This window comes from Mercenaria mercenaria, chromosome 14 (genome assembly GCF_021730395.1).
Source record: "Mercenaria mercenaria strain notata chromosome 14, MADL_Memer_1, whole genome shotgun sequence".
Classification (NCBI taxonomy): Eukaryota; Metazoa; Mollusca; class Bivalvia; order Venerida; family Veneridae; genus Mercenaria; species Mercenaria mercenaria.
The window spans coordinates 15,118,590-15,131,894 of NC_069374.1; the positions used below are offsets into that span (position 1 = coordinate 15,118,590).

At 34.1% G+C, this 13,305-nt stretch overlaps 1 protein-coding gene across 7 annotated transcripts in view; it reads left to right on the forward strand.

Annotated features, from left to right (window-relative positions):
- LOC123526445 (WSC domain-containing protein 2-like) overlaps nucleotides 1–13,305 on the forward strand; it is a 66,650-nt gene that overhangs the window by 21,699 nt on the left and 31,646 nt on the right. For all 7 annotated transcript variants that reach the window (XM_045305590.2, XM_045305595.2, XM_053522975.1 and 4 more), the window contains 2 exons: nucleotides 440–588; nucleotides 1,182–1,311. In XM_045305590.2, coding sequence (XP_045161525.2) covers nucleotides 440–588; nucleotides 1,182–1,311 — 279 coding nt within the window. The remainder of the gene's footprint in view (nucleotides 1–439; nucleotides 589–1,181; nucleotides 1,312–13,305) is intronic.

Below are 13,305 nucleotides of genomic sequence, written 5' to 3' on the forward strand. Positions count from 1 at the left end.
ATATAATTTTGATATACAGATTTAGGTAGTTTACAAACCTTTTACATATAAATCATTGTTATTTTATAAATCATAAAAAGAGAAGCTATGAAATCTTACACTCACATAGATCATAACAAAAATTGCAAAATAATGGGAACAGAAATTAGTTGAAAGATTTTGTTTTGAGAAGGCAGATATAGGATTTGAAGTGCTGTATTTCTACAACTAGAAATTAATTAGTTACTGGATAATAGTTAAGTTTTTTATTTATCTTACATAAACTATAGACATAGAGAAAGCTTTAGCTTTGTTTAATCACAGCTGCTTCCTAGACATGTCAAACGCGACTTTAATCAAATCTTACACCATTGCATATATATATTAAATGTTCAGCGTGAATTTAAAAGTCCGTGTTCTACTAGCTGGTATTATAAAATGAACTTTATTTTTTCTCCAGCTTACCAGCCGTTTGGTCACATGGGTTGTTTTAACAAGAAATCATTTCCTATTAGAGATATCAAGTACTATTATCAAAATATCTCAATGACTGGTTCTGTGTGTATTAAAATATGTCGCTCTGTAAGCTTGAGATATGCAGCGACAAAGGTAAAATTAATATTGTTTATTAAATGAATATAATAAACTTGACTGATTGTCGTTTTTAAATGTACTATTTTCTATTACTTACATTTAACAAATATTTGATATTCTGTTATTTCTATAGTTCTGAATGTAAATTTCCTTCAATTTGATAGCAGTTTGTGCGGTTTGGTGGTAATGTTTGTTTGTTTTGGGATTAAAACCCTTTTTCGACAGTATTTCAGTTATGTAACGACGGGCAGTTAACCTATCTAGTGTTCTTGGATTCTGTAACAGTGCAACCTTGTTCTCCCGTAATGAACTGCCAACCCCATATGTATGAATCAGAGGTGAAAGACGAATGATTTCAGACACAATGTATTTTATCAAGTCGTCACGGAGAACATATGCCTCGCCCGGGGATCGAACTCACAATCCCGCGACTCGTAGATATGCGCTCTCCCTGCTGAGCTTAGCCGCATATATTGTATGACTAATTTGAACTAGCAGTAAAATATTGTCGTGTACATGTTTTATTGTGGTTTGTACGCAGGGCTATACGGTGGGTTTATATATTATAACATATTTAACTGTTGACAATGCTTGCCTTTTTCCTTCAGGGTCATTACTGTTTCTGTAATAAAAATATCTCTCACTACAATGGACCATCCAATTGCAACTATAAATGTCCTGGTAAAAAGACAGAAATCTGTGGGGGAAACAAGTCACTATCAATTTATGATACATTGGGTAAGTATAAAAGTACATCTTAACATACATGACATAATCCACAATTCTAGCAAATTTACACTACTTGTGTTTAGTTTTGCACTAACAGTTTAATAAGATTGTTAACATGAATTCTGTATCATATTTCTAAAGATTATCATGTGCTCTCGGATCAATCGTTTCATATAAATTGAATGACTATTTGGTTTAGAACTTTCAATTCGAAATGATTGACCTATACACTAGACCTAGAGCACAAAATTGGCGCAATTTCGTGACATACGTTGCATTTGTTACAAGCATAACTTCAAGTAACATAACGTAACATTAAGTAACATAAATAAAGATCATGTAATATCTTTTAATGCCCCACTTCTGATTGATTTAAGAAATGGACTACAAAAAGACGCTCCTTCTCAGACACACGTAACATAAGTAACACCCATGTAACATCCTTGTAACATCCTTGTTACCTCTATATAACATTAATAAAGACGTTTTTCGGCCAATTTTAAAATATGAGGTGTAACATGTGTAACATTTTGACTACAAAAGCCGCCTCTTCTTAGACACGCGTAACATAAGTAACACACATGTAACATCCTTGTAACATCCTTGTTACATCTATATAACACTACTGAAGACGTATTTCGGCCAAATTTAAGAAATGAGGTGTAACATGTGTAACATTTTGAGTACAAATAGACGCCTCCTTTCAGACACATGTAACATAAGTAACAGCCATGTAACATCCTTGTAACATCCTTGTTACCTCTACATAACATTAATAAAGACGTTTTTCGGCCAAATTTAAGAAATGAGGTGTAACATGCGTAACATTTTGACTACAAAAAGACGCCTCTTCTCAGACACATGTAACATAAGTAACATCCATGTAACATCCTTGTAACATCCTTGTTACATCTATATAACACTACTGAAGACGTATTTCGGCCAAATTTAAGAAATGAGGTGTAACATGTGTAACATTATGGCTACAAAAAGACGCCTCTTCTTAGACACACGTAACATAAGTAACATACATGTAACATCCTTGTAACATTCTTGTTACATCTATATAACACTACTGAAGACGTATTTCGGCCAAATGTAAGAAATGAGGTGTAACATGACATTGTGTAACATTTTGACTACAAATAGATGCCTCTTTTCAGACACATGTAACATAAGTAACATCCATGTAACATCCTTGTAACATCCTTGTTACCTCTATATAACATTAAAAAGACGTTTTTCGGCCAAATTTAAGAAATGAGGTGTAACAAGTGTAACATTTTGACTACAAAAGGACGCCACTTCTCAGACACACGTAACATAAGTAACATCCATGTAACATCCTTGTAACATCTTTGTTACATCTATATAACACTACTAAAGACGATTTTCGGGCAAATTTAAGAAATGAGGTGTAACATGTGTAACATTTTGACTAGAAAAACACGCCACTTCTCAGACACATGTAACATAAGTAACATCCATGTAACATCCTTGTTACATCTATATAGCACTACCTTCTTAAGACGTATTTCGACCAAATTTAAGAAATGAGGTGTAACATGTGTAACATTTTGACTACAGAATGACGCATCTTCTCAGACACACGTAACATAAGTAACATCCATGTAACATCCTTGTAACATTCTTGTTACATCTATATAACACTACCTACTTAAGACGTTAATAAAGGCGTTTTTCGACCAAATTTAAGAAATGAGGTGTAACATGTGTAACATTTTGGCCACAAAATGATGCCTCCTCTCAGACACATGTAACATAAGTAACATACATGTAACATCCTTGTTACATCTATATAACACTACTTAAGACGTATTTCGGCCAAATTTAAGAAATGAGGTGTAACATGTGTAACATTTTGACTACAAATAGACGCCTCTTTTCAGACACCTGTAACATAAGTAACAGCCATGTAACATCCTTGTAACATCCTTGTTACATCTATATAACACTACTTAAGACGTATTTCGGCCAAATTTAAGAAATGAGGTGTAACATGTGTAACATTTTGACTACAAATAGACGCCTCTTTTCAGACACCTGTAACATAAGTAACATCCATGTAACATCCTTGTAACATCCTTGTTACCTCTATATAACATTAATAAAGTCTTCAATAGGTATAAGTCTCATATACTGGCAAATAGCTGATCCAAGGGCTTTCCGCGAAGCATAGCGTCTCCCAGAGAGCATTGATTTCAGCTTTGGGAACAAAAAATAGTCACATGGTGCCAAGTCTGGCGAGTAGGCTGGATGTTCCAAAACTCGAATCTTTTTTTTTTTGCTCAAATAATCTTTTACAATCTGAGCCTTATGTGAGGATGCGTTGTCATGAAGAAGTGAAATGTACTTCATACCATTTTGTGGTCATCGTACTTTAAAGTATCTGTTCAGTTCCTTAAGAACAACGGTTTTGTAGAATTTGGCAGTTACACTCCTACTCTTGGGAACAGGTACTTGTATAGCAGGTCCGTTTATTGAGAAGAAAATGCAGTACAATACCTTCTTCACTGTTGCCATACGTTTGGCAATAACTGGCCTCTTGGCATGTTTTGTTGCCCATACCCGGTTTGAACACTTCCGTTTGGGCTCAAAGAAGTGAACCCATGTCTCATCACCTGTTATTAATTCTGAAAAACGTTTATTCAATTTATTGTCAAATTCAGGGTATAACTTAAGCAGTTTCTTGGCCTTTTCGAACGCGCTCCTGTTTTTGTTCGGCTGTCAGAAGGTGTGATATCCATCGTGCACATTTCTTTTTCACGAGCAGGATTTTGCAAAGAATGAAATGAACTCGTGCCGATGATATTCCTGATCGACGGGCTAAATCACGCACAGTTAAGCGAGCATCCTGATGTAATAAGTCCTTAATTAACTGGACGTTTTTCTTGATGGCTGTTGTCTTTGGCCGTCCAGAACGTCGAAGGTCTTCTACCTGCTCCCTTCCCGATTTGAATCGAGATATCAATCTCGTCACTGTACTATATGAAACTTTATAGTGTCCATATATATTACAAATTTCATTAAAAATAACTTTTGCACTTATTCCAATTTTATTCCTGGCTTGAATGTATGATCGAATTTGTAGCCACTTTTTCTGAACGTTTTCCAACCATTTTAATATGTAGTAGCATGAAGTAACCTACTTCGAAACTACGATATTTGTACCTGGTTCAATATATATTAACCAAATCTCGAGAAAAATGGAGACGAATAATTGCTCGAGCGTAAAATATGGGTTTGGTGGTGGAATTGCACGTGGTTTTCGAGATTTTGTAACAGTTGCATTATTTATGAAACACCCCTCGTATGTCTCAGGTACGGATCGATAAGGTTTACTACGTTTCTATCCGTGGCTGGACGTAGCTATCCGCGCCGTATGTGTGACTGGGGTATAGATCACAGCTACAACCCGTGGTGCACATCTGTATCTAACTTTTCTTGACGTGAAATAGACTTATTTTATTATTTATATGATTTTTGTTTTCATGTAAAAGTTGTCAATAAATTTAAGGACATTCAAATTTTATTTATTGGTAATTTAAGAATGCAGTTACTTTGCGATTTCCTCCGAACTATAATAGTTGTCCGCTGTCCACTCAAGTGCTCGTCATAATTCATACAAGTCTACTACTCGCATGTGCATGAACTTGCGATTAATTGTCTTGTAAGAAATCTGTCGTCGATCCTTCGGTGGCAAGGTTTTTTATGTATCATATATCATACATTTTCCTATTAGAAAAACATTTACCGAAATTGGTCACTCAGATTGGGCTGAGCCTGTCTAACATATGACTTTGGTAGAAGATCACTCGTTTTTATGTATATATTTGGTATATATGGGGAAGTTGATCTTGATACAAATGTTTAGTGTTAGTTTTTTGACGCATACATCAAAATACGTTGGTATATTTAGGACACACATATTTTTTCTTCTCAAAATTATCTGAAGCGATCAAAATAAGATTTCATCTGATCGAAATAAAATATCGTGAGCTCGAAATAAAATATCGTGCGAACGAGGTGATAAGTCGTGCGTTCGATATACAATGTCGTATGGTCAAGATAAGATGTCTAGCGATCGAAATTAGATGCTGTGAGCTCGATACAAGATATTGTGCGATCGAGATAATAAGTCGTGCGTTCGATGTAAGATGACGTATGGTCGAAATAAGATGTTGAGCGACGGAGATAAGATGTCGTGCCCTCGAGATCAGATTCTTTGCTCTCGATATAAGATGTTGTGCGATCTAAATAAGATGTCACGCACTCGGGATAAAATGCACTCGGTTGCGGTAAGATATCGCACACTCGACATAAGATGTCGTGCTCTCGCGATAAGATGTCATGCGATCGAAATAAGATTTAATTCGCTCGAGACAAGATGCCATGCTATGAGATAAGATGTCATTCTCTCTAGACAAGGTATTGTGCTCTCGAGATCAGATGCTGTGCGCTCGAGATAAGATAATGAGCGTCCGAGATAATCTTTTAATAAGACAGCTATGTTAGGCCTAGATCGATCACCTGGTTCTTACAGATAAAAGTAAATATGAAACAAATTCCGTCCTATAACGGCCATGTTTTTGCACAAATCGAAAGTGTGAGCAGTTTTAGTTAAACGTTCACATGACATATTTTTTTGCCAATACATATAGAAAAAATAACCAGTGTTCAACTGCTACGGGTAAAATTCATTCTGAAATCGAACAAGCTCTTTAGACAAGAAGATGTTCAAAGTATACACTGTATACATATGTACATATTAGATTTCTAGATTAATAAGCCAGTTCGTAGTGGAGCCAACTTAATCAAGTTTCATAGAAAGGCACATTCTGCCAAACTGCTTTGTTAAAACTGCTTGTTCAATTTTAGAATAATTGCAAACAATGTCTGTTCTTTGTTTGGTGTTTACGGCATTTTGATATGGTAAAAGGCATGGCCGCCTTGAACGTAACTTATTTTCTCTGAATGTTTTTGTCAAAACAATTTAACGCAAAAGATGCTTCATGGTACCATTTTACTCAGACTGTTCATACTGTATGATTTGTGAAAAGTGAAGGTCGCTTTACAAATTATCTCGAGCGCTCGAAATCTTATCTCGATTGCATGACATCTTATCTCGAGCGCTCGAAGTCTTATCTAGTGCGCACGACACATTAACGAGCGCTCAAGAGAAATTAATTTAAAAAAAAATGTTTGTCCTAAACAAACCACCATACATAACAATATGTAATTGCATTTTCAACTTATAAGCAGGGTTTCGTTTGTTTGTTCAGTCCCCATGTTCATCTACATATGACGGGCGGCACGACGCGCGACATTTATGTCACATGAGCTAAACAGGACTCAGTAGGATTCAGTAGTTAAAATCTAAAATAATTTTAGTTCTGTGGCGAGTACCGCGTCGAGGCACAAACCTGTAAATATCATGTTAAAGCACCATTGAAGAGCAAACATGTATTTCAGAACAGAATGTCATTTCTAAGCCCTTTCCATAATCCACACAATGCATACTCACGCGTGTTTAGTTTAGCTTAACCATATTTTATTGCAAACGAATCAAAACATGTTTTAATACAAATAAACACACGCATTATTTTAAAATGTAAACATTGAAATCAGAAGCAAAAGGGATAGGTCACATTTTTTTCCAACATCAGCGACGGCCCTTCCCCAAAAGTAGGTTAAGGTAACAGATGGATCTATCAGAATCGGTCATGCTAAACACTGCTAAGACATGCAAAGACACACAAAGACATGCTAAGGCATGCAAATACAGTCACCAAGACATATATGTAAATGTGTATAGGATTATTAATGTTGTAAGAAAGTCCGTAGAATCTCAACAGAAGTGAGTATCGGCAGAAAAAGACATGCAAAACCGGTCACAAAGACATGTTTGAATGTAGACTGGTATATTCACGTTTAAACGGTGATTTTAGGGAAAAGTTATTTAATAAAAATAAATAAAATTGTCACAAATTATTCTGAATCTTAACAGAGACATGTATCGTACAAGACACACGAAGACATGCAAAGAAAATCACAAAGCCATATATCTGAATGTGGACTGGTATATTGATGTTTTAACGGTGATTTTAGGAAATATTTATCTAATAAAAATAAATAAAATTGTAACACATTATTCTGAATCATAACAAAAGACATGTAACGCACACAAAAGACATAAATTACAGTTATAACAGGAAGATACCGTAAAATTATTTTCTACAGTATCGTTCGAAAAAGATTCTGAAGTTATTATGGTGTGTATTGGTTTAAAAATCAATCAATCAATCAATCAATCAATAAATCAATCAAATAAATCATAAAAGTATAAACTTTATAATTATTTTTATTATTAATAACCCCCTTTATTAATCTGTTTATATGAACCTGAGAATAAACAACAATAAGAACAACAACAAATTTACAAATTATTGCATAAAACATTATACGATGCATATAGGATAAACACATAATATATGTATGACAATAACCGATGATACTTCTTTCTTGACAATTTATGATCCTCAAAAAGACAGTTGTGTGGTCCTAAAAAGGACCGTTGATACGTTAGATTTATGTTTTTTACGCTACAGAGTAATTGCGAAGGCGGCACTGGTATAAATTTGTGCATTGCATTGTTGTCTGGTTCTTTACCACGGGAGGGGATCCAACATATGTATTTCCCTCCCGTGTTTACTCTCCAAGCGCAGGAGTCCTTTGGAATAGTCAGCAAGAAACTTAATGTCAGGAAACCATAAGAATTTTTTATAAGTTTTAGCTAAACATTTGAGCCGCGCATTGAGAAAACCAACATAGTGGCTTTGCGACCAGCATAGGTCCAGACTAGCCTGCGCATCAGCAGACCAGACTTAACAAGACTGCGCGGATGCGCAGGCTGGTCTGGATAAGATTCATGCTGTTCGCTTACAGCTTCTCTAATTGCAAAAGGCTTTGAAAGTGAACAGGATGGATTCATGCATTCGCAAACGCACTATGAGGGTTTTCTTATGGCGCGGCCCATTTGTTAATTTTATTATAAACTTTATAAACGGCTAGAATTGAACTAGACTTCGACAAAACATAAAAAGGCAGACACAAAACATACACTTGAAGGCAGACATGTTTATTTATGTTTGAACGGTTATTTTAGGGGATCTTTATCTAAAAAAATAATAAAAATAAATGAAATTGTAACAAACTATGTTGAACTTAACAGAGACATGTATCGTACACAAAGACACAAAATTTAATAGCAAAATGTCTACGGTAAAAATGTTTGAAGTATCGTTCGGAAAAGCATGATTCTGGTGTAATGTTGTGGTATGTATTGGTTTTAAACACAATAAATAGAATTATTAAAATATAAAGACTTGGTCTAGACTTCAACCTTTTTCGAAACATGCAATGACACACAAAGATGGACACAAAGGCATACATTTGAAGGCAGACATGTATATTTATGTTTGAACGGTGATTTTAGGGGATCTTTATCTAAAAAGTAATAACAATAAACAGAATTGTTATAAATTATGCTGAATCTTAACAGAGGCGTAGCATACACAAAGACATAAAATACAGTAATAACAAAAATTTACCGTAAAATTATTTTCTTCAGTATCGTTCGGAAAAGATTCTGATTCCTAGTTGTGGTGTGTATTGGCTTAAAAAAGAAACAATAAATAGAATTATTATATACCTACATAAATTCTGTAAAAAATCGGCTTGTATTTCACAATTAAATATAAACAGACAGACAAAAATTCCGTATTCCACCTTTTAAATTCCGTAGTGTACCTTCCGTATTGTATGCTGCCGGACTTTTTTCATTAATATGCATAACCTGACACAGTTCTATAAATAGCGCACATATAAACTTCACTAAATTCCATTTGATATTGATAAACATTGAAGATTTCGTTCAAGAACAAAACAAGAATCAAAATGGTAAAGGTATATAATAAAAGGGTCATTATAACAGTAGCTGGATCTGGAACTTTGTATTCGGCTCTCATGGATTTGCAAGGTCGGATCACACTGGGCGCTTGCGCGCCTTGTGAGATCCGATCTGGCAAAATCCACTCGAGCCGAATACTGCATCCCAGATTAAGCTACTGTTATAATAACCCTATTTTATTAGGATATAAACTTTATAAAAGGCTAGAATTGGACTATACCTAGACACATACACAAACATATATCTGAAGGTATAATTATATTTAAAAGGTGATTTTATGACACATTTATTTAGAAAATGATACAAATAAGTAAATGATATTATTACAAATTATGCAGTCACAAAGAGATTCAAAAACGGATATAAATGCATTAATTTGAAAGTGCATGTGTATATCAATATTGTTAAAAGAAATAAAAACAATGAATAAAATTCATTGTACTGATCTCAACACACAAGTTTTGCAGGAAACACTAACGGGTCCATGGGGTGCACCCGGCGTGCCCCCCCCCTCCCCCCCACACTAAAATCGCCGGGGCAAAGGTAATTTGTCTTTTGGTCTGGGTAAAATAAGTGCAAAATATACCGTATTTTTCTTGCTTGCTACGCTCGCGTACATAATTTGTCTTTTGTTCTGACTGAAAAATATAAAATATGCATTTTTTTCTCGCTCGCTTCGCTCGCATAAATGATTTATCTATTGTTCTGGGTGAAAAATATGCATTTTCTGGCTCGCTACGCTCGAGTACGTAATTTGTCGTCTGTTCTGGGTGAAAAATATATAATATGCATTTTTTTCTCTGTCGCATAGGTAGTTTGTCTTTTGTTCTGGGTGAAAAAAAATGCATTCTTTTCTCGCTCGCTATGGCCGCACACTTAAAATCCAACAAAGTTTGCACGAGCTTTAATAATGCTTCATAGTCCTAGGTAAAAAAAATCCCAAGAAATCGGGCTTAGAAATTCCATGATACCTGCGCAAAAATAAGAATATGTCTGACATTTCAGAAAACATTACTATTATTAGCATGTTATTTGTGTTGATTTTGTCACAAAACCTGTCCTTCGTCAATACCAAATAAAGCACGTCAGAATGCACCAGATGGATCCATTGTTTCAAAATTTTCAGGGGGGGGTGGGGGGGGGCATACCCCCGGACCCCCTAGTTGCTCTGCACTACAAATATTTTACCTCCCATCTGACACCAAATCCTGTATCCGCCACTGGTAAAATCCTATTCTAATATATCGCCCGAAAATGATCATGATGTAAAACAAAATAATTTCTTATTTTCCCTAACTTTAGAATAGATACAAACATGTTTTGATATTTGGCTATTTTAAACGAGTTTTGTTTTTAAAGTATTTTCTGTGACTTGTAAAAATTGGGTAGTGACCGTAAAATTTATCCTGATTTAATCTTGTTGAAATTTCAATATGTTTTCAAACAACATATCTAAGTACTGAGGGGGTCAATAGAACTTGCAATATATAAATTTGACTATATGACAGAAGATAGGAATGTCCAAGTTCAATATCGCAAATGCCGGTCAAATGTGACCTGATAAGCGGATTTGGTTCTTACGTTGTTACTAACAAATGTTCAAAGTTTGCAAATTATTTTATCCAAGAATACAAACTACACTAGCAATGCATGTTGGTTTAAAAGTATTTTATTCAACAAATAGCATGTGATTACAATATATGTTACAAAAGCAAAGGATATTCAATAGTCTTTGGTATTCAATATCGGAAATACAGTTCGCAATAAATCCATAAAAATTGACTTCATTAAAAAAAAATACGTTTTTATGACTGCCTTATCATATACGTTTTATAAGCTTTTTGTCTGTCTTTTTAATTTATGGGGAGTGACTGTTCAACTTCATATAAAATCGGCAAAAAATATACAGGTCATGTATTCCAGTAACTCGGACCTGTTTATTGAATGCTGGCCATATTAAACTGTGGCTGTGTATTGTGTCTGGCAGGTGGTCATAAAGGTAGGCGGAACCATCAGCTATTTAACTGACATCGTTATTGACCAATCAGCTATCACCAATAAAACATTTCATTTTGGAGGCGTTTCCCTGTGTGGTGGTGCCTTTTTTCCCCCATAAACAACATTTATAATATTATCCAAACATATCATGATATAGGATCCGATCAATTGTTACAATCTTTTAATCTGAGAAAGAATAAAACGAAAAACGAACACTGCATGAAGACTTTGGATTTAATACAAAATTAAATGTAACTTAAATCATATCAAAATTTTGAATGCAATTGCATTACATTGAAATATAAATTAAATTTAAACTTTACTTTCAATTTACTTTGTGCTTAATTGTTCATGAAATTCTTAAATTTCCTTTGCATTTCAGTTGCTTTTAAAAGTTTTTTTTTTTTTATTTGGTGGTAATTTTAGCACAATAAATCTGACAATTTATATGAAGTTAGTAATTCTTCATGCAAGAAAATTTTGAATGCCACTGATCAAATTTCACACACTGTTCAAAAGGCTTTTCAATAAAGGTATAGTTTATGTTTAAAACCCAACCATACGGTCGTCCGGGCTCGAATGTAAGTGCCAGGTTCAAATGCGAAAAATGCACCTTATTTGTCTAAAAAATCTATTTTACATCAACCAAGACTGAGAAGTAACATGCTTTGGTGCATAACTATTATTTCTATGGAAATAAATACTTTTGTATAAGTCGTGTCCGTCTGTACGATCTGTAGACTTGCTATTAGGACCGTTAAACAGTAATTTTGGACGCTTTTTTCATTAAATTTCATTAACTTCAATTTGATATAAAAACTGTTTGGAATAGCATATCAGACTAAACTGTCTTTTAACAGGTAGTTGGGGCTAACGTTTAAACGAATATACAATAATGATAAAATAATCCCCGACAGTTGCCGTCGGGATCATTTGCTGAATTTTGGTCTTTTTGCCGTAAAATTTTAGCCGTTTAATAAGGAATAAATGCCTATAAGTTGCTTATTAGGTATAAAAAGATACAAGTAAACATTTCCTTTGATAGAAAATAATAATATATAAAAGTTAGTTACAAAATAGACAACATTTGTTCTTCCGTCTGTACGTAATTCAGGCTTTTCAGGTTTCAAAACCTGTATTACCGTACTTTTACGTACGGTAAAAGTCTCATTAAGTTCAAATTATTGTATTTATTTATTTATAATATTATTATTATAACTTTTAAAAACTTATTCAATGCATTGTCCAAAAAGATACGCAATTTGTATATTTTTACCGCTGACTGTTCCGTCGTTGGAACCTCTTAAAACGTACTATTTTGGTGAAAATATATGGTTTTTTTCTTTATGTTAGTGTAATAGATAGATAGGCGAGCTATGTCTGACATATAATATCTTCATTTCCTGATGTCCGATTTTATTAAATGATACGTTGTTGGAAAGAACAAGCTAGTACCTAAGTTAGTTTAGTTTAAGAATATTTTATTGCAAATGTAACACAAGATACATTCATACACATACAAACAGACATAACAACACAAGCAATAGGATATTGACGGAAGTATTGAAATACTTATCGAGTCAACCTCCGGAAAGATAATATTTACAATACTATGGATGGCTGTTATACTGATGTGTAACACACTCTTAGTTATTCATAAAAGGAAAAGAAAAATGAAAAACAAAAAAGGGAAAAAACAACAAAATGCTAAAAAATGGAAGGTAAAGATGAAATAAAAGTAGAAGTACATAGCTTTTTTGTATTTAGAATATTTTAGCAAAATTAGGCGACCATAAAGGTTACAGTATGAAATAGTGCATAGAAAAACTATATTCGCTAGAATGAAAAGGGAAGGAAGAAAATATGTAGAGGAAATGTTCAGCTGCCACAAATCACTCCTAGCTTTATATACATAACAGTCTTGTTGACTGGAGATAATGACCTAAGTTAGAAGAAGCCGAAACGGGTTCGACATTACTAACCGCACCTTTGTGTCTTTGCATGTCTTAGCCGAG